General features: G+C 35.3%; 1 protein-coding gene across 1 annotated transcript in view; it reads right to left on the bottom strand.

The window, feature by feature from the left end:
• The window catches only part of LOC125109785 (40S ribosomal protein SA-like), a 134,732-nt gene that overhangs the window by 104,337 nt on the left and 10,131 nt on the right, over positions 1-20,264 (bottom strand). The window contains exon 2 of the mRNA XM_047746934.1: positions 14,534-14,925. Coding sequence (XP_047602890.1) covers positions 14,534-14,925 — 392 coding nt within the window. The remainder of the gene's footprint in view (positions 1-14,533; positions 14,926-20,264) is intronic.

Consider the following 20,264-nt stretch of genomic DNA (forward strand, 5'->3'; position numbering starts at 1 on the left):
CATAATTATCCAGAAAATATAAAGCACACCTATAAATGAATTATAAAAAAGACAAAAAACCGGGGTGCCTGGGTGGCTCAGTGGGTTAAGCCTCTGCCTTTGGCTCAGGTCATGATCCCAGGGTCCTGGGATCGAGCCCTGCATCAGGCTCTCTGCTTAGCAGGGAGCCTGCTTCCCTCTCTCTCTGCCTGCCTTTCTGCCTACCTGTAATCTCTGTCAAATAAATAAGTAAGATCTTTAAAAAAAAAATAAAAATAATAATTATTTTTAAAAAAGACAAAAAACCCACTAAAAATAGGCAGAATAAATAAACACACACTTAGAATATACACAAACAGCCACTAAACCCATGAAAATGATACTCAACATCATTAATCAATGGGGAAATGTATGTTAAAGCCACAACCAGGTAATGGTTCACATCCATCCAAATGGATATAGATGGACAGTAACAAGAGTTAGGAATGATGTGAAGTAGTAGAAATTTTTATATATTGCTGGTTGGAATGTGAAATGGTACAGCCATTTTGGAAAACTCTCAGGCAGTTTCTTACCATCCTAGGAATACACGTATTCCATGACCTGGCAATATCACTCCTTGGTATATCCTAGAGATAAGTAGGCCTATATGCACACAAAGATGTAAAAGAATGTCTATCGCAGTTTTATTCAGTAAGAAGAAAAAATGGAAACAATCCAAAATCCTGTCCATAGAATAGTTACAGTGTGGCATATTAATACAACAGAATTTTATTTTGTAATAAAAAAGAAAAGAACTGATTCCAAAATAATATCAAAAATATGTTGAATGAAAGAAGTCATACACAAAAGAGTACACAAACCTGATCCAATTTATATGAAGTTCAGGAACAGACAAAGCTATTCTATGGTCACTGAAATGAGAACAGTACTAAACTTCTGACAAGGAGTTGAGGGAGGATTGATGTGTTGCATGAAGGAATTTTCGCAGTGTAGAAATGTTCTATATGTTAATTTTAGTGGTAATATCATAAACCCAAAGTCCATAAGCTATGCCCTTCATACCTAAACATTTTACTGCATGTAAATTATATCTTAAAGTAAAAATAATAATTTTGTAGTCCTAGTTCAACAAAAGGGCTCGTAGCATTGAATGAAAAAATTACAGCTTGCTCTGTCCTCAGTTTTTGAGGTTAACCAATTTCTTCAGGGGTCTGATCAGTGGTTTATTGAAACATTTTGCCCTCTCCTTGGATTACATAAGAGCAGGACACAGTTTGCTCACACAGGCACAGCAGAAGCTTGCCTAATGAATCTCGAAATATGTCTTTCGGATGACGGGAAAAAAATGTGTGTGCATGATCTGTAAAATACAGAAATTTTTTGTGTCATGATTTATGGCAGGACTGCATAAAATTCTAAAATCTTAGGGCTTTATATTTATACAACATTAAGCCCCACAATACCTGCCTTCTAGCTTGACAGGGCCGATTATTCTTTATCATAATTCATTTCCCATTGCTAGCATATACCTCTGTTATCAATCACACATGATTTATCTGCTTCTTGATTCGAATCACTGTGGTATACCTGGTCCAGGTGACACAATATAGATTTCAAAATGGAAATGCATCACTCTGTGTGAAGCAGATGTTAAAGGATAGAAGAAAACTGAAATTATTCTGGAGAAAAAGGTGAAAATGGTGAAGGAAAAGTAATATATCTAATTTTTCTAAGGAGTCTTCTGATGTGTGTAAATCAGGAGAAAAATATTTGGAAAATTATTACTTCAAATGACATATCTACCTTTAAAAAAAACCACTGTGGAAGTAAAATGGCCTTACTATTAATTTGAGAGGCCCTCTCCTCACGTGACTACCCAGTAAATGTGTCAACGAAAACAAACATGTTGTTCCATTAATATGTCCCTGTTGGAAGGTGTTTAAGAAAGGAGAGTATCTATTCAACTCCTCTTTGGTAGACACATGGTCTGTGGTAGAAAAATGGGGCCAGAAGCAGGAGCTAGTTTATAGAAGTAGCTTTTTTTTTTTTTTTTTTAAAGGAGTTTAGAGTGATAGACCATTGAACAGTGGCCATATCCTATATGAAAATAATACTCTGACCACAATCCTATAGCCACCATTCTGGGAAGCCAAACAAGAACCTCTGCAGCAATTGGCCCCAGATAGTCAGGTCTTGGTCAGTGACTGTCAGTTTCTCAAACTTTGATTCCTTCATCCCTGCTTCAACCTCAGGATCAGCCAGAGAAAGCCAGCCATGCTCCCTACACTAATTACATAGGAGGTCAGATTTCTAGTAGCTTCACCTCTAGCTTGCCCACTCCAGTCTCTTCCAGTGAGAGCATATCTGAAGCATTGCCCTCCCAACCCCTATTATAAAGTTTTCCCACTTGCCTACCTGCCTTTGAGTTTCCATCATACATGAGTGATAGTGGCTGATTACTTTGCTAACCTAGGCTTTGAGTAAATAGCTTATGCAGATTCTCATTTAGGTGGTCTCAATGAAGATTATTGAAAATAATGAGAAATTAGAAGGACATTTAGGAATTTGCAATAGTTGAGAGTAGAGATTTCCGAGAAGGAAAGGGAGACTAACAGTGCTAATTTCTACAGAAAGTTTAAAGTTAAAGTTTAAGTAAGCTGAAAGAGGAGGAAACTGGATGGAGTTAACCTTTCACAAGTCATTGTTGACCATCAGAGAGCAATTTCAAGTGCAATGGGAGGAGAGGCAGAATAAAAACTAAATGTAAAGTAATGGAGGTGTGGAGGCATTAACTGCAGAAATGTTTTTAGAATGAAATTAGAGATATTATTACTAACAGATTTTTTTAAATTTAAATGTGTTTATTTTAGAAAGAGAGGGAGCAGGTGGGAGGGGCAGAGGGAGAGGGAGAGAGAAACTTCAAGCGGACTCCGCGTTGAGTGTGGAGCCCAAAGCAGGGCTCAATCTCATGATCCTGAGATCACTACCTGAGCTGAAACCAAGAGTCAGGCATTCAACCAACTGCACCACTCAGACTCCCCACAGTTAGAGATTTTAAAAGATAAAGGCCTTAAGATGTCATTTTTAGATGATGGAGCATGAGATTCAGTTATTGTTACTGTAGAGGTGAGAAATGAAGATGCTGGGTTTGAATGGAGTTGGAGGGAGAAAGAAAAGATGAAGGGATATAGAGAAACAAGAAATAGGAAAATAATACTGGAGCTGAAACTCAGAGACTATTTAGTTCTGGAAGACAGTGATAAGGAGACCTAAACCAACCAAGGGAAAAGAAAAATAGATGTTTACATTAGCAAAAAACTTTGGAGGGATTCTAATCATATTAAATAATTTAGCTGATGAGCTAATGGAAGCTCAGAGAATCATAGACAAAACAGGCAAAGAAGTTGGAGGATACCCAGGGTAAATTATAAATGGGGTCATAGAATCCTAAGTAATAGGGAGAGTGAGTGTGTGTGTGTGTGTGTGTGTGTGTTTGTTTGTATTTTTTACATTATGTAGAGTCAATCCAAATCCTAAATTACTGTGACAATTTCAGAATTATTTTATAGAAAACTAGATCATTCCTGAACTGAATAGTTGCTTTTCGAAAGGAGTGCAAGTATACTTAGAGAAGTAAGAAAATGTCTTTAAAAAACATGCTTTGAAGTTAGACTATACTCCCATTTTTAAATCCCTTCTCTACTATTTACTGTCATTGTAATTTTAGGTAATTATTTGACAATTCAAACTTCCGTTTCTTCATCTATAAAATGAGAATAGCACTACCCCATAGGGATGAAAAGAGGCAATGTAAGTAAAATTCTTAGCATCACATCTGGCTCATGGCTGATAGTAAAAGCGAAGGAATGCTTTTATATTTGGAGAAAATATACTAATACTGTTCATTTGATTATTATTTAGCTTTAATACTTACATGACCACATGCTTGGATATACACACACACATATCTCAATAACCATGTGAGAAGGGCAGAACAGGAGCTATCATCTCCATTTTCTACAAAAGGATATTGAAGATACAAGCATATTAAACAGTTTGTCCAGAGACTGATACTTAATAAAAGCCGAACTCAAACCCAGAACTTCTGATTTTCTGGGGCCTTGAGAGTCCTAGATTCATGGTTATGCTTATGAGTTTGCATTGTTATTCCAAGAAATTGGAGCATTCTCTCAATGGCTCTATGAAATCTTGACTAAGTTTAAAAGGGATAGCTACAGTGAGTGCCAGGAACCTCTGCAACCCATTCATAAGTCTGTCTGTCTGTCTGTCTGTCTGTCTGTTAGAACTGTGGAAGAGCCTAAGGACCATTTCGTCTGACCTCTCATTTTGCAGATGATGAAAAACGTCTTTCCTAATTTATACTAGAAGATCCCCTAAAACCAGATTCCCTACTCACTAATCTCAAAATTTAAAAAAAAATCTCTATATTATTTATCAAATACAATGTGGAAAATAGGTCCTGCTAAAAATTTTTTTTCAAGATATTAATACTGTATTTAACCTGATATATGCAAAAATATAATAATTTCAACAAATTTAAATTTCAACATATAATCAATAAAAGAGTTACTAGTAAGATGATTATGTAGCTTTTGTGCTAGGACTTTGAACTGCAGTATGCATTTTATACTTACTGTACAGCTCAACTTGGACTAGTTACAATTTCAAGTGGTCAGTAGCAACATATGGCTAGTAACTGCCATATTGGACAGGTCTACTGCAAGACTCCTCTTACAAGCATACAAGAAGAGAATTGAACAGCAGAAAGCTGCTTTTCAGTGGCAAGAAATTGAGAACAGGATTTAATGGAAAAATTTTATTTGTGTTTATAATTTTACTTATTATCACTATAAATGTTTGCCATCTTTTAAAGGAGCTTCTTATCCAAGAATGATTTTCATTTATGGTATATATATATTCCTGACCTATAAACATTCTGCTGATACATGCTTATGGCACTGTCCTTTACCTTATAACTTTGTACATTTTTAATAAACATAAAACAAATGTATAGAGACACTAAGTAAATCCATTTATAAAACACTTTTCATAACTTATATATCTTGCATATTATCTCATTGAATTTCAGGACATTTATACAGAACAATTATTATTTTATATAGTTTATAAATAAATTATGTTTTAAAAAACCAAAGAGTATGTTTTATTAATAAGTATAAAAATAATTGCTATGGCAGGACTTAAAATATAATTGATGTTTTCAATTATAAGAATTGTGAGGATATATAATCTTTAGCTTGCTGACCTGCTAAATTAGAGATTCATACCTATAGAAAGTTGTATGATGATGCACCCATCAAACATGTGGAATATGGATTCTGTTTGCCAGTATCTAATAAAATGCTTTCCAGAAATAAGAAAATAAGAGGAACGGAAGTTCTTCTCCACAGCTGAAAATAGGAAAGATATGTAAGGTCACTAAAAAAGAGGCAAACCCTAGGTAAGGAGAAATTATTTCTAATTTGGTTCAAATTAATTAGAAAACAAAAAGGGAAATCATTGAGGTAAACATGGACTGCATCCCAACAGATATTATCTAGAGAAAAGAGACAACCCCATCCAAGCACTAAACTGTGCTGTCCCCTGGAATGATGTGTACTTACTGTAGGTATAATATACGGCTTGTCACCTTAGCCTGAGACAATTAAATATCCATATTTCATAACTAACTCCTGAGGTTTTAAGACCAGCACTAAAAAGCAGCTTTCTGATGTTCAGTTCTCTTCTTGTATACTTATAAGAGGAGTCTTGCAGTAGGCCTGTCCAATATGGCAGTTACTAGCCATATGTTGCTACTGACCACTTGAAATTGTAACTAGTCCAAGTTGAGCTGTACAGTAAGTATAAAATGCACACTGCAGTTCAAAGTCCTAGTACAAAAGCTACATAATCATCTTACTAGTAACTCTTTTATTGATTGTATGTTGAAATTTAAATTTGTTTAAATCATTATACTTTTGCACATATGAGGTTAAATATAATATTAAGTTTCAGTTCAGGGGCGCCTGGGTGGCTCAGTGGGTTAAAGCCTCTGCCTTTGGCTCAGGTCATGATCTCAGGGTCCTGGGATCGAGCCCCGCACCGGGCTCTCTGCTCAGCAGGGCGCCTGCTTCCCTTCCTCTCTCTCTCTCTGCCTGCCTCTCTGCCTACTTGTGATCTCTGTCAAATAAATAAATAAAATCTTTAAAAAAATTTTTTTTTAAAAAGATTCAGTTCACCTATTTTTTTTTTAAGATATTTTGCTTAATTTTTTGAGAGGGAGAGCAGCAGAGGGAGAGGGAAGAAGCAGGCTTCCCACTGAGCAGCGAACCTAAGCTGGGCTCCATCCCAGGGATCATGAAATGAGCCAAAGGCAGATGCTTAACCAACTGAGCCACCAGGCACCCCTGTTTCTTATTTTCTAATATGGCCTCTAAAAATACTCAAATTACATGTGAGACTTTTGTGTGCATATCTGTGGATCATATTATAGTTACTTTGGACACCCCTGGTCTGTATGAATGCAAAACATTAATATCCATTTCCACCCCCTCTGTACTTTTTTTTTTTTAAGATTTTATTTATTTATTTGACAGAGAGAGATCACAAGCAGGCAGAGAGGCAGGCAGAGAGAGAGGAGGAAGCAGGCTCCCTGCCGAGCAGAGAGCCCGACGTGGGGCTCGATCCCAGGACCCTGAGATCATGACCTGAGCCGAAGGCAGCGGCTTAACCCACTGAGCCACCCAGGCGCCCCAACCCCCTCTGTACTTTTATATTACATTAGGTGAGTGACATCCTTACTGTAGATAATTTTGCAGGTAGATATGACTAAAAGAAGAAAAAAGCTGGTTATATGGATTCAAATGTTTGGTTCCTTCACAGGCTGTCATTCTCATGTAATACTTAAAAAGCAGCATTTGGATTTTATACATCAGTTTCATGAATTTGTTTCACCTGAACCTGCCATTGAGAATGACATCTATTCTTGGCATGTTGGGGAATCAGAGTTCATAGTGCTGAGGGCCAGATCTTGTACCATGATACACTGACCACAGTTGCCATAGAACTGGAGATTTTGCTTTCTTTCGTAGATTTTACCCTTTCACACACACACACAGACATATGAACACTTACTATAGAAACCTAAGTTTTCCATTCTGCCATCCGCCAAGGAGAGATACATTATAGTTTTGGTTAGACTGTAATTCACAAAGGAGTGGAATATAATGCATGTGTTCATTCTACCACCTTTAAGGGCCATCTGAATGAGGTCTTTACATTGAAGGAATCAAATATCAGAACGTTAAGTTAGGGGCGATATTGCTGAATGAGTAACCATGGTCAGTATCACATCGGGTGAGTGGCTGCATTGAAGAGCACTCACAAGTCCTATGTCGTCCCCCATGCTTCTCTTTCTTAACCTATCCATTATTTACCCCTTGTCCTTGCTGAAAAAGACCCAAGGTTGGGACTTTCTGAAAAAGATTTAGAAGATAGGTATGTTACTGAAAGATTCATGGGGGAAGTTGAGGACAGCCATGCCATTCACTGAACATAGACCTGTCTCTTCCACAACAGAGTTAGATGAGATGTGAAGGGAGGATAGCCTTCTAGACAGCACATCAACACACCAACTTCGATAATAAATTGGGTGAAAGGTAACAGCTTGCTCATCTTCATATCCCTTCAAAGATAGCAAGGGCTTAGGTGAGTGAAGTGTAAAGGCAAAAGGCTTTTTTTTTTTTTTTAATAGGAGTGTCAAATATTGGTAATGCATGAAAGCAACAAAATACAGGAAATGTTCAGAGAATGATGAAATTTTGAGTTTGATAAAGATAAGAAAGATCATATATGCATTAAAAGGAGATAAATGTGTAGGAATAGAATAAAAAATCTCAGGTGAAAAAAATGTCTGACAGATCATCAAATTCAAACTCCTTCTCAATGTGGATATCACTTCTAATTATTTTATAACTTTAATATTCGAAACTAGGGGTCATTTTGCTGGGTGTGAAAATTTCCAGTTGACAAAACTATTCTAGAAGGCAGCATGCTTCTTTTAAGTTACTTGAAGTAGAATTGTTCTTTTTTATATTAAATCATTGAGAGCTAGATAGTAGAGTATTAAATATAAAATTATAGTGTCTTCTTTTTTAGTATCACATTTTTTAAATTGAAGTATAATATATTAGTTTCAGGTGAATTGACAATTGTGTACATTACTCAGTGCTCATCATAAGTGTAGTCGCATTTGTCACCGTACAGTGCTATTACAATATTCTCTTGGTTGTACTCTTCATCACCATAATCTACTTATTTTATAATGGAAAGTGTGTACCTCTTAGTCCCTTTCATCTATTTCACCCATCTTCTTGCCCATCTTCCTTCAGGCAACGACCAGTTCTTACTATTTGTCTGTTCATTTCCATGTTCATTTGTTTTGTTTTTTAGATTCCACTTATAATTGAAATCATATGATACTTATCTTTCATTGTTTGACTTATTTCACTTAGCATAATATCCTCTAGATCCATCCATGTTGTTGCGAATGGCAAGATCTTATTACTTTTTATCGCTGAGTAATATTCCACTATAGCCTTGTCATCTTTATTCATTCATCTATCAATGTACACAAGTTGCTTCCATATTTGTCTGTTGTAAATAAAGCTGAAATAAACATAGGGCTGCATGCATCTTTTCAAACTATAGTGTTTTTGTTTTCTTTGGACAAATATTCGGCAGTGGAATTGCTGGATCATATGGTATTTTTAATTTTTTGTAGGAACTTCCATACTGTTTTTCATAGTGGTTGTACCAATTTACATACCCACCAACAATTTACTGGTAGTACTTTTTCTCTACATCCTTGTCAGCATTTGTTATCTCTTGTGTTCTTGATGATAACCATTCTAACAGCTGTGAGGTGATATCTCATTGTGGTTTTGATGATAGTGCTGTTGAGCACTTTTTCATGTTTCTGCAGGCCATCAGTATGTCTTCTTTGGAAAAGTGCCTATTTAGGTCCTCTGCCCATTTTTTAATTAGGCTTTTTTTTTTTTTGTTCTTGAGTTCTAGGTGTTCTTCATATTTTTTAAACACTAACCCCTTATTAGACAAATCATTTGTGAATATCTTCTCCCATTCAGTAGGTTGTCTTTTTTGTTTTATTGATGGCTTCCTTTTCTGGGCAAAATTTTTTATTTTGGAATCATCCCAGTTGTTTGTCTTTCTTTTGTTTCTGTTGCGTAAGGAGACATATCCATAAATATGTGGCTAAGGGTGATGTCCAAAGATGTTTGCCTATTTTTTTGACTATGCTTTTTTTTTTTTTAAGATTTTATTTATTTAGGGACGCCTGGGTGGCTCAGTTAGTTAAGCAGCTGCCTTTGGCTCAGGTCATGATCCCAGCATCCTGGGATCAAGTCCCGCATCGGGCTCCTTGCTCGGCAGGGAGCCTGCTTCTCCTCTGCCTCTGCCTGCCACTCTGTCTGCCTGTGTTTGCTCGCTCTCTCTCTCTCTCTCTCTCTGACAAATAAATAAAATCTTAAAAAAAAAAGATTTTATTTATTTATTTGACAGAGATCACAAGTAGGCAAAGAGACAGGCAGGGGTTGGGGGGAGCAGGATTCCTGCAGAGCAGAAAGCCCAATGCAGGGCTCCATCCCAGAACCCTGGGATCATGACTTGAGCCAAAGGTGGAGGCTTTAACCTCCTGAGCCACCCAGGCACTCCACCTATGCTTTTAAGAGTTTTGTGGTTTCAGGTTTCAAGTTAGGCCTTTGATCCATTTTGAGCTTATTTTTGTGTATGGTGGGAAAAAGTAGTCCAGTTTCATTCTTTTACACTGTCCAGTTTTCGCAACACTATTTATTGAAAACACTGTCTTTCCCCACTTACATATTTTTGCCTCCTATGTCTCAGATAAATTGATCGTATAGCTGTAGGTTTATTTATGAGCTCTTTATCCTGTTCCATAAATCTGTTGTGTCCATTTTTGTGCCAATCCCATATTGTTTTGATTACAACAGCTTTGTAGTACATCTTGAAATCTGGGATTTTGATACCTCCAGCTTTGTTCTTTTTCAAGATTGCTTTAGCTCTTCAGGGTCTTCTCTGGTTCCATATTAATTTTATGATTACTTGTACCAGTTTTGTCAAAAATGCTATTGGTATTTTGATAGGGGCTGCACTGAATCTGTAAGTTCCTTTGGATAGTATGGACACTTTAATGACATTAGTTCTTTCAATCCATGAGCATGGTATATCTTTCTGTTTATTTGTATTATCTTTAATTTTTTTCACAAATGTTTTATAATTTTTGAAGTACAGGTCTTCCATCTCTTTGGTTAAGTTTATTCCTAGATATTTTATTCTTTGTGGTACAATTGTAAATGGTATTGTTTTCTTTATTTCTCTTTCTTCCACTTTGTTATTAGTGTATAGAAATTTAACAGATTTCTGTGTGTTTGTATCCTACAACTTCATTGAATTCATTTATCATTTCTAATAATTTTCTTTCTTTTTTTTTAAATTTTGGTGGAGTCTTCAGGGTTTTATGTATGTAGTATGTCTGCAAATATTGACAGTATTACTTCTTTAGCAGTTTGGTAAATACAAGGTTAACCTTGTATTTATTTTTCTTGTCTGATTGCTGTGGCTCAGACTTTTATATTGAATAAAAATGGTGAGAGTGGACATCCTTGTCCTTTTGCTGATCTTAGATAAAAATCTTTGTTTTTCATCATTGACTGTGATGTTAGCTGTGGATTTTTCAAATATGGCCTTCATTATGTTGAGGTATTTTCCCTCTAAACCCTCTCTTTCAAGAGCTTTTATTATTAGTGGATGTTGTAAAAATTATAGTGTTTGAATTGTTTTCTTTAAGAAACAGGATCACTAAAAATGTGTAACAATGGAGTGATGTATCTTCCCCCTCCCCTCAGCCAGCTATAGGCCATAGATGGTACACAAACTAACTTGAAGGTGAAAATGAGGAAGATTCTGGCTAGACCCATTTATAATTTTAGTCATCTTAGCATGGAATAATGAAGGTCATACCTTATGAAAGACGCAGAAAAATGGAGATAAAAAGGAAATAGAAATATTCATAGTATTTAAATACTAGGAAATAGTGAAAGTATAGATATTAAATATTGATTCAAAGTCACAAGTCTAGTTTGATAAAAGCATTTTGTGTGAAAAAATAAGTTTTATTTTTAAGGGTGTTGAATTTGAACTTAAAGTGGATATATAAGGGGACATACAGGAAACTAAAAATTACCCACCCCTGGTCCATTGCAGCCAAATACACATGACTAAATACACTCAACTAAATATGACTATAAGTAGAGAAAATTAGGGAAATTTTATTCATGAATTTTTAAATACTGTATAATTTGTCAGTATTAATTCTGGCCAAATGCTGTTATTTTGGGCTTTTAAAAGTATTATTCTTGGTTTCCTTATGGGCTCATGACAATGAAGGTAATGCTACTAAGCATTTATCAGATGCTTAGTAATTTTATTGAAAGAAAAGGAAAGGAGGGAAGGGAAGGATAAAAGAGGGAAAGAAAGAAGAAAAGAAAAACTGAAAAGAACTAGATGTCTGGATTATAAATCAGTTGAGTTTGTGTTTAAATTATTAATGTATAAATTAAGAAAGTCTCAGCTTTCACAGCACCCAGTAATGTCCTAGTCAGGGCCCACTTTCACAAGGCTTCAAGAAAATGAGAAATTGTTCTTTACAAAGAAGCTGAAAATAATTGTAATAGATACTTTTCTAGGCCTTACTAAATTCTGTTTATTGTTGTGACTGAACACAGGCACACATGATTTGCATTGTAGAAAAGGCTTGTAGAGAAATCGAACCCCTGCCTTTTTAGAATGCTAATGATGTTTTGATTCTGCCATTAGTTTTATAGTTGTTAATATTGATAGAGTTTGCTTTGAATGGGAATATTTGTTAAATACAGACGGTTCTATTTTACAGCGTATTGAGTACAGACAGGAATTTTTGGCATGAGCATTCATATGGAACACTGAAGGAGATCAACTTTGACAACTGAAATAAATGGTGGTTTTTTGTTTTTTTGTTTTTTGTTTTTTTTTTGGATAGGCAGTTGTTGAATTCCGTATAGGTAAATGGTCTTCCATTTTATTATAATAGAAAATGGATACATGTCAGTCATTTTAAAATATTTTCTTTTTTGTTACATAGCATTGTTTCAGATAAAGTACTAATAGATGGATATTTGTCAATATGAATTGTTTTTATTTTTCCTATGCTTTGGGCTCAAATTTATTAAATTAATGGAATGGATGTTTAGGGTGAGATAGCTGGTTGGTAAAATTTTAAGGAATGTCACCATCTGAATTAACTTTTCTTTTTTAAAGATGTATGGCATACTTGAATTCAGTTATGGAGAGATAACATACCACACAAAAAAGAGTATGTATCTCTTTTCTTTCTCTCTAGGAGCAAAATTCAGAGTGAGTTCTTGGATAAGAATAGCACTGTCATAATCTAATAATTTTTTTATTTTATTTTATTTTTTTATTTTATTTTATTTTATTTTATTTTATTTTATTTTATTTTATTTTTTCAGTGTTCCAAGATTCACTGTCCATGCACCACACCCAGTGCTCCATGTAGTACGTGCCCCTCTTATTACCCACCACCAGGCTCACCCATCCCCCTTCAAAACCCTCAGTTGTTTCTCAGAGTTCACAGTCTCTCATGGTTCACCTCCCCCTCCACATTGAGATACCACCTTACATGAGTTGGAATGGCCAAAATCAACAAGACAGTGAACAACAAGTGTTGGAGAGGATGTGGAGAAAGGGGAACCCTCTTACACTGTTGGTGGGAATACGGGTTAGCACAGCCACTTTGGAAAACAGCCAGTTTATAAAATCTCCAGTGTGGCAATTCCTTAAGAAATCTAATGATTTTTTTTTAAGGTTTTATTGATTTATTTGACAGAGAGAGACACAGCGAGAGAGGGAACACTAGCAGGGGGAGTGAGAGAGGGAGAAGCAGGCTCCCCACCAAGCAGGGAGCCCAATGCAGCCAGATGCCATAGGAATGACAGCTTTATGTGCAATTCCAAGATCAGCAAAGTAATGTTTTGAAGTAGACAGACAATCGAAAATTCAAGATTTAGGATTGTTTAAACAAAACTTCTCTTGCCCAATAGGTAAAGAGTTTGCTGAATTCAATGGTTCTCTCTCAGATTTCATTCTCTTGTGTATCTCAGTAGTTCTTAGGAATTTTTTAGCTGCTCTTATTTCTCCCCCTAATTTCATGTGTTTGCCATGATATTCAATTATATTCATTGTCTTCTAGGTCTATAGGTAACTCATTCTTTGATTCTCTTTCAGTTCCATTTATATTGCCTATTTCCTAAATCTCAGAAAACAATAAGGATTTGTTTTTTACTGTCAGTATTTTTTTCTGTGAGGGGTAACGTGCTGATGTATATACTTTACTACTGCATGTGTGTGTGTGCATGTATCCCCAAAAATAAAACTGTATTTTAACTACTTTAGATTTCACTTTCTGGATAGAAATATGAACTCAGCTTGGCCAAAAATGTATTTAATCATCCTTCTCTTATCTTGCTTGTCCACCCCTGCCCTTAACTGAACATACTTCACCAAAAGGTGGAAGAGGTGAATGAACTTGATTCTGGGGAACTGTCACCAAGTTTAGTTTTCTTCTGTATTTATGGAGTTCGGGAGTTATACTTTCTGGTCTCAGAGAGTAAATTCTATCCAGCCTACTTAAATATTTCTGCCATGGTTCTTTTTTTTTTTTTTTTTTTTTCCCAATAGTAATTATTACAACTATGCTAAAATCACTTCAGATTCTTTGGCTGAGTTATATGTATTCCTTCACAGAGCAACAATGAGACTTTACAATCAGTAACAACAGAACCATGTGTTATGGTTGGAGCCAGATATTAAGCACCTTTTTGGATCATCTTAACTACCACAAATAACTCTAACATCAAAGTGCCACCTGCAGAAACACACCCTGAACCTGAGGAGAGAAGTGTCTTTTTCTACCAAGCTGTATATGTTAAGATGAACTCTGTACTAGAAGATTTCCACTTAATTCTCACATAATTCAATTCTTGATCTTTTGTTTCAGTTGCTGGTTTTCTCTAACTTCAAAACGCCCCCCAAAGCATAGAACATGTGCCTTCAGGAAGTACAAGGGCAGAACTTGAAGCAGCCTACCACAACACTGTCTTTGTAGTCACACGTTTTATCTTAAACCTTGGTAAGTTTTCATTTTCTTCTAATAGTTTTCTGTTTTCTGAAAATGAACATTTAAAATTACTCGGTATTGATTGAAATTGATTATAGAGACAGATTTGTTGTGTTCATGCTAGCACAATGTCATATGCCCTTCGAGTTATGAACATATAACTGGGAACTCCAGGTTGAGAGCACTCCCTTGAGAAGGACATTGTCAATAAAATCATTGCAAGTAGTGCTCAGGAAAAAAAAAATCACCTCTAAATACTTGAGCATTCAGCACGCCTTCAGACCAGTCTGCAACTTCAGGCTGAGTAGCCGTGAACTCAGGAGCTGGAGCCGTCCATTCACCCTGGAATTCTTCCTTGGTCACAGCCTTTTCAGCAGCAGCCTGCTCTTCCTTTTCAATCTCTTCAGGATCTCTGTAGAAGTAGAGATCAGGCATGACCTCCCACGGGTGTTCACGGGAAATGGTGCCACGCATGCGCAGAACTTCCCTGGCCAGCATCCACCACATCAAACCCACTGAGTGAGCTCCCTTGTTGTTGCAAGGGATGGCAATGTCCACATAGTGCAGAGGAGAGTCTGTGTTACATAGAGCAATGGTAGGCAGGTTAACGTAAGACGCCTCTGTAAGAGGCTGGTGGTCAGCCCTGGGATCTTTTTTTTTTTTTTTTTTTTAATTCTCTGCCTTTTCCCCATACTTGGTGACAACAGTCCCTGACTTCATAGCTTCCCTCACTGCTATAAACCAGGGCCTTCTAGAATCATTTCAATCTTTGTCAGCCAAGCCACAAGCCCAAAAGAGGGCAGAAACTGTTTTAATCAACTAGAATTCAGAATTTACTTAAAGTTTGTATTACTTTTTGTGCATAATATTTATGCATAATACAGTGAAATACACATATCTTAAGCATACATTCACTAAGTTTTAACACATGCATATACATCTCCAATTCAAGCCCTTGTCAATTTCTAGACCATTAACCTCACCCCAGTCTTTCCTCAAGGATGCCAGTCACTCCTGTCCCAAACCACTCTAAAATAAATACTGCTTTTATTTTGTGTAGTATAGATTATTTTGCCTGTTGCCATCTGTCATATCAGTAGAATCCTATTCTTTAGGGTAAAGCTTCTTACACGTAGTATAATGTGTTTGAGATTCATCCCATGATGCTACATGTATCAATGATTTGTTCCACTTTATTGCTGAGTAGTGTGATACCAGTATATCAAGTATATTTATGAAATTCTATGGATAGACTGTTTTCTGTTTGGGATATTAAAATAAAGCCACCATGAATATCCTTATACTGCATTTTTGAGGACAGGTGTTTAAATTTTCTTGGGTAAATACTTGGGGGTGGTATTTCTGTGTAAGAAGACTGGTGTATGTATATTTTTGTATGAATTTTCAGAACATTTTACAAAGTGTTATATCATCTTGTATTCCTGTGCTCACCAACATTTGGTGTTGTCAATATTTTTTATTTTAACCATTTTGTTGGGTATATATATCACAATTTTAATCTACACTTATTCGATGACTAATGATGTTGAACATTTTTTCATGTGCTTGTTCATTGTTTATACATATTCTTAAGTGTCTATTCAAATCTCTTGCCCATTTTTTATTATTTGCCTTTTTAATATTGAACTGTAGGAATTTTCTTTATATCCTAAACAGTAGTCCTTCCCAGAGAGATGTTTTATAAATATTTTCTCTCTGTTGTGACTTATATATTCTTTTAATAATAGTATATTTTGTGAGCAAAAGTTTTTACTTTTAATCAAGCCTAATTGTCTGTTTGGCTCTTGCTTAACTTAGAACTTTACTTTATACCATACATAGAAATTAACTCAAAATAGATTAGAGATCTAAATGTATTAACTAAAGTTTTAAAACCTTTTGGAGAAAACAAGAGAAAATTTTCATGATCTTGGGTTAGGCTGAAAGTTCTTAGATAAACTACTAAAAGCACAATCCATTTTTTTTAAATGCAAAATTGTGCTTTATCAAAATTAAGAATTTCTCTTTTTTGAAAAACTCTATTAAGTAAACGAAGAGATAAGGTACTTGGAAGAACCTGGCAAATCACATATTTAATGAAGAACTTGTATCTGTTTATGAAACATCTTAAAACTAAACAAGGAAACATACCACACAATTTTTAAGAATGGACAAAAGTTTCGACTGGACATTTCACCAAAGAATATATATGAATGGTCAATAAAAAATAAGAAAATGACCAATTAATTTGCTCATTAAAACCAAGATTTAAGAACACTCCATACCCACTAGAATGTCTATAACCAAAAATCTGATAGGGTAAGTTTTGCAAGAATGTAGAGAAACTGAAGCCTCATGTATTGCCAGTTCGAATGTTAGTTACTTTCGAAACAACTTCTGCAATTCATTAAAAGCTAAACATTCACCTGACACATGAAACAGCTATTCTAATACTTCATCTTTACCCAAGCAAATGAAAGGAGATGTTCATATGAAGACTTTCATACAAGTAGTTCTTACAGTTTTATTTTTATTAGCCAAAATCTGGAAACAATTCATATGCCCATCAAGAGGTGAGTGGATAAATAAAATGCAAGTATCCTTATAATGTAATACTATTCAGAAATAAAGCTGAGCAAACTATTGACACATGCGACAGTGTGGATGGGCCTCAAACTTACACTAAGTGAACAAAGCCAGATACAGAATTCCATATATCATGTCACTCCATTTACGTGATAGTACTAGCAAATCTGAAACTATACTGACATAAGCAGCAGAAGCAGAAGAAGAAAACAATTGAGGATAGGCAAGAAATTTGCCACACAAGTTCAAGTGCTATTTGACACCTGCTTTCTAGATCTGAAAGACTGATACAAATGAATACATGTATTTATGAGTCCCTCAGATGGATAAAAATGGTTGAAGGCTACTGGGTGGGAAACTGAAAAGAATTTAGTAATTCCAAATATATAATTCTCACGAGAGACACAGCAAGACTGTATATTTCATGTTATATTTATTCTCTGAATTTTGTCAAGTTAACTTTAGAGGAAAAATACAAGACTTTAAGAAAGGATTGGAAGAATTTGTAGGAGACTTTAAATATTGGCTTCAAGATATTTTCAGATAATGTACTGATTTAGACCCAGTGGCTCATGAAATGACCCCATCCTCTATTTTTGTAAATAATCTAAGGCCTAAAATGAAAATGTCGTGAGAAAGACTAAATCAAGATGCAAAAATTATAGATCCGGTATACCTCTATCATGTAGTGGAATATTTTTGAAGGGACCTTGAAAGGCTGAAAAACTAACAGCTAAAATAACATCACCTTTCAGATAAACAACGATTCCCAGTAGAAACAGAATTTAACAGTCCTCAGACCTGAGGGCCTGTTGAAAAGGGAAACTTCAGCTTCTATAAGCAAAAAGATCATTGGGAAAGCCAATATCACTATTAGCATATGCACAAAAAGTGTTAATTTCCCAAACCTGACACCATTCTAAAGGTTTTAGCACTCAGTAATTCTCTCTCTTGAATTACCGAGAAGTAGCAGTACAAACGTCTTTTTCTTGAGGGTATAAGTGCTACTATTTCTATCATAAATCCCACTATTGTGGAAGAGCAAATCTCTTGAACTACTTCTACTTGGGTCATTGGAAATTCTAATAATTCCAAATTCTTCTCCATGTCTCAACCTCTAATTGTCCCTCTGTGACGACTACTACCACACTTCTTTATCTTCTATGAAACTAACCTATTAAATTTATTATCAAATTTTATAGAGATTTACTCTGCAATTAAAACTGTCCAGTAAAATACTTAACTGAAAAGTTGTATACAGAATGTCCAGGAAAATGTTCTACCTCTGATCATTTTATAGCTGGTATTTTGATATTTGTTTTCCTACAGTAAATATTATTGAAGAAATAATTGATAAGTAATTGAGATTGAGGTCAGGTTCCAAAATAATTTTGGGCAAGTGAATCTACTTATGCTGGAGAATAGAAGCTGAGCCCATTAGAATTCATACTGACATTTCTAAACCATTACCTAATCTTTCCCAGTAATAAAGATGAAACTTGAGGAACACACAGACTTCTTATGATTGTTTTTGTAGAAAAAGGATCTAGTCATCCCTTGGATTATTTATTGTAATATTTGTTTTACCTGTAACCAAATTATCAAAGTTTTCGTTTCCTTCAGGATTTCGAAGTACAATTAACAAACTATATCCCTCACTTTGCCCAAGTGCCTTATTCAAACACAGTACTTTACTTAGTTCCATCATTTAAGATGGATGTATTTGACATTGTTTGGTGTCTTACTATATAAAGTCGCCCAGAAAAACTTATTATCTACTGGGACAGTAATGACTTAAAGTTGTACTGCAGGACCATCTTATTACTTTCAGGCTTTGATAATATAAAGTCTTCTCTGGTTCTACTTCGAGTTAATAGTTTAAACATTCCAAGTTATTTTTATTTGGATAGTTCTAAAAATGATTACACACATCTGTTGACCAAATTGGCCAAATTTCTGAGGAACAGCTTCAGCATTTTAAAGCTACAGCTAATGATTTGAGAGATGTTGGCAATACTATATTTTTCAATTGAGATGTGCTTGACCTATAACCGTCGTCTAAGTTTAAGGTACACAATATGTCCTTTTGATACATCTTTGTATTGAGTGTGGTTACCATCACAGCTAACACCATTCTCAGATCACATAATGATCATTTCTTTTTTTGTGGTGAGAACAAATCCGATCCAGTCTCTTAGTAACTTATGATCCATATGCTGTGTATTAGGTCTCTAGGACTTACCTACGAGTTGCAAATTTGTACACTTAAATAATCTCTTTCCAAATCCCCATTCTCTCCCTGTGCTCATAAGCACCATTTTCTTCTGTTTTTATAACTTCTTCTCTTTTAGATTCCACATATAAATGATATTGTACAGTAATTGTCTTTCTCTCTCTGACTTATCTTACTTAGCATAGTGCCCTCAAGATCCATTCATGTTGTTGCAAATGGCAAGATTTCCTTCCTTCCTTACAGCTAAATAATATTCCATTGTATGTATACCACATTTTCTTTATTCATTCACCCGCTGATGGATGCTTCGGATGTTCCATGTATTGGCTATTATGAATAATGCTACAATGCACGTAACAGTTCAGATATCTTTTCAGTATCTTATTTTCATTTTCTTGGCTGTATACTCAGAAATAGGAATGCTGGATCATATGATAGTTATATTTTTAATTTTTTGAGGAACCTCCATACTGTTTCCTGTAGTGGCTGAACCAATTTGCATTTCCACCAACAGTGCATAGGATTTCCCTTTTCTCTGCACACTCACCAACACTTGTCATTAGTGTCTTGTTGATAGCTGTTCTGACAGCTATGAGGTAATACCTTACTGTGGTCTTGATTTGCATTTTCTTGATTAGTGATGCTGTGTAGCTAATGATGTACCTGTTGGCCACATGGATGTCTTCTTTGGAAACAAGCTTGTTCTGTTCTTCTGCCTATTTTTTTTAGCTGGATTGTTTGCTTTCTTTGTTACTGGGTTGTGTGAATTATTTCTATATTTCGGATGTTAACCCCTTATCTGATACATGGTTTGCAAAAATTTTCTCATTTTGTATGTTGCTTTTTTATGTTTTTGATTCTTCTACTGTGTAGAAGCCTTTTAGTTTGATGTAGTTCCATTTTTTTCAAATTTTTGCTTTTGTTGCTTTTGCTTTTGGTGTCCTATCTAAAATATCCTTGCCAAGATCAATAATGTCAAGGAGATTCTTCCCTACCTGTGATATTTTCCAAGAGTTTTATCATATCAGGTCTTATGTCTAAGTCTTACCATTTTGTGTTAATTTTTGTGAGTGAAATAAGATAGGGGTCCAGTTTGATTTTTCTTCATGTTAGGTGTTCAGTTTTCTCAGCACCATATGTTGAAGATTCCATCCTTTCCCCATCGAATGT

This window comes from Lutra lutra, chromosome 9 (genome assembly GCF_902655055.1).
Source record: "Lutra lutra chromosome 9, mLutLut1.2, whole genome shotgun sequence".
NCBI classification, from domain to species: Eukaryota; Metazoa; Chordata; class Mammalia; order Carnivora; family Mustelidae; genus Lutra; species Lutra lutra.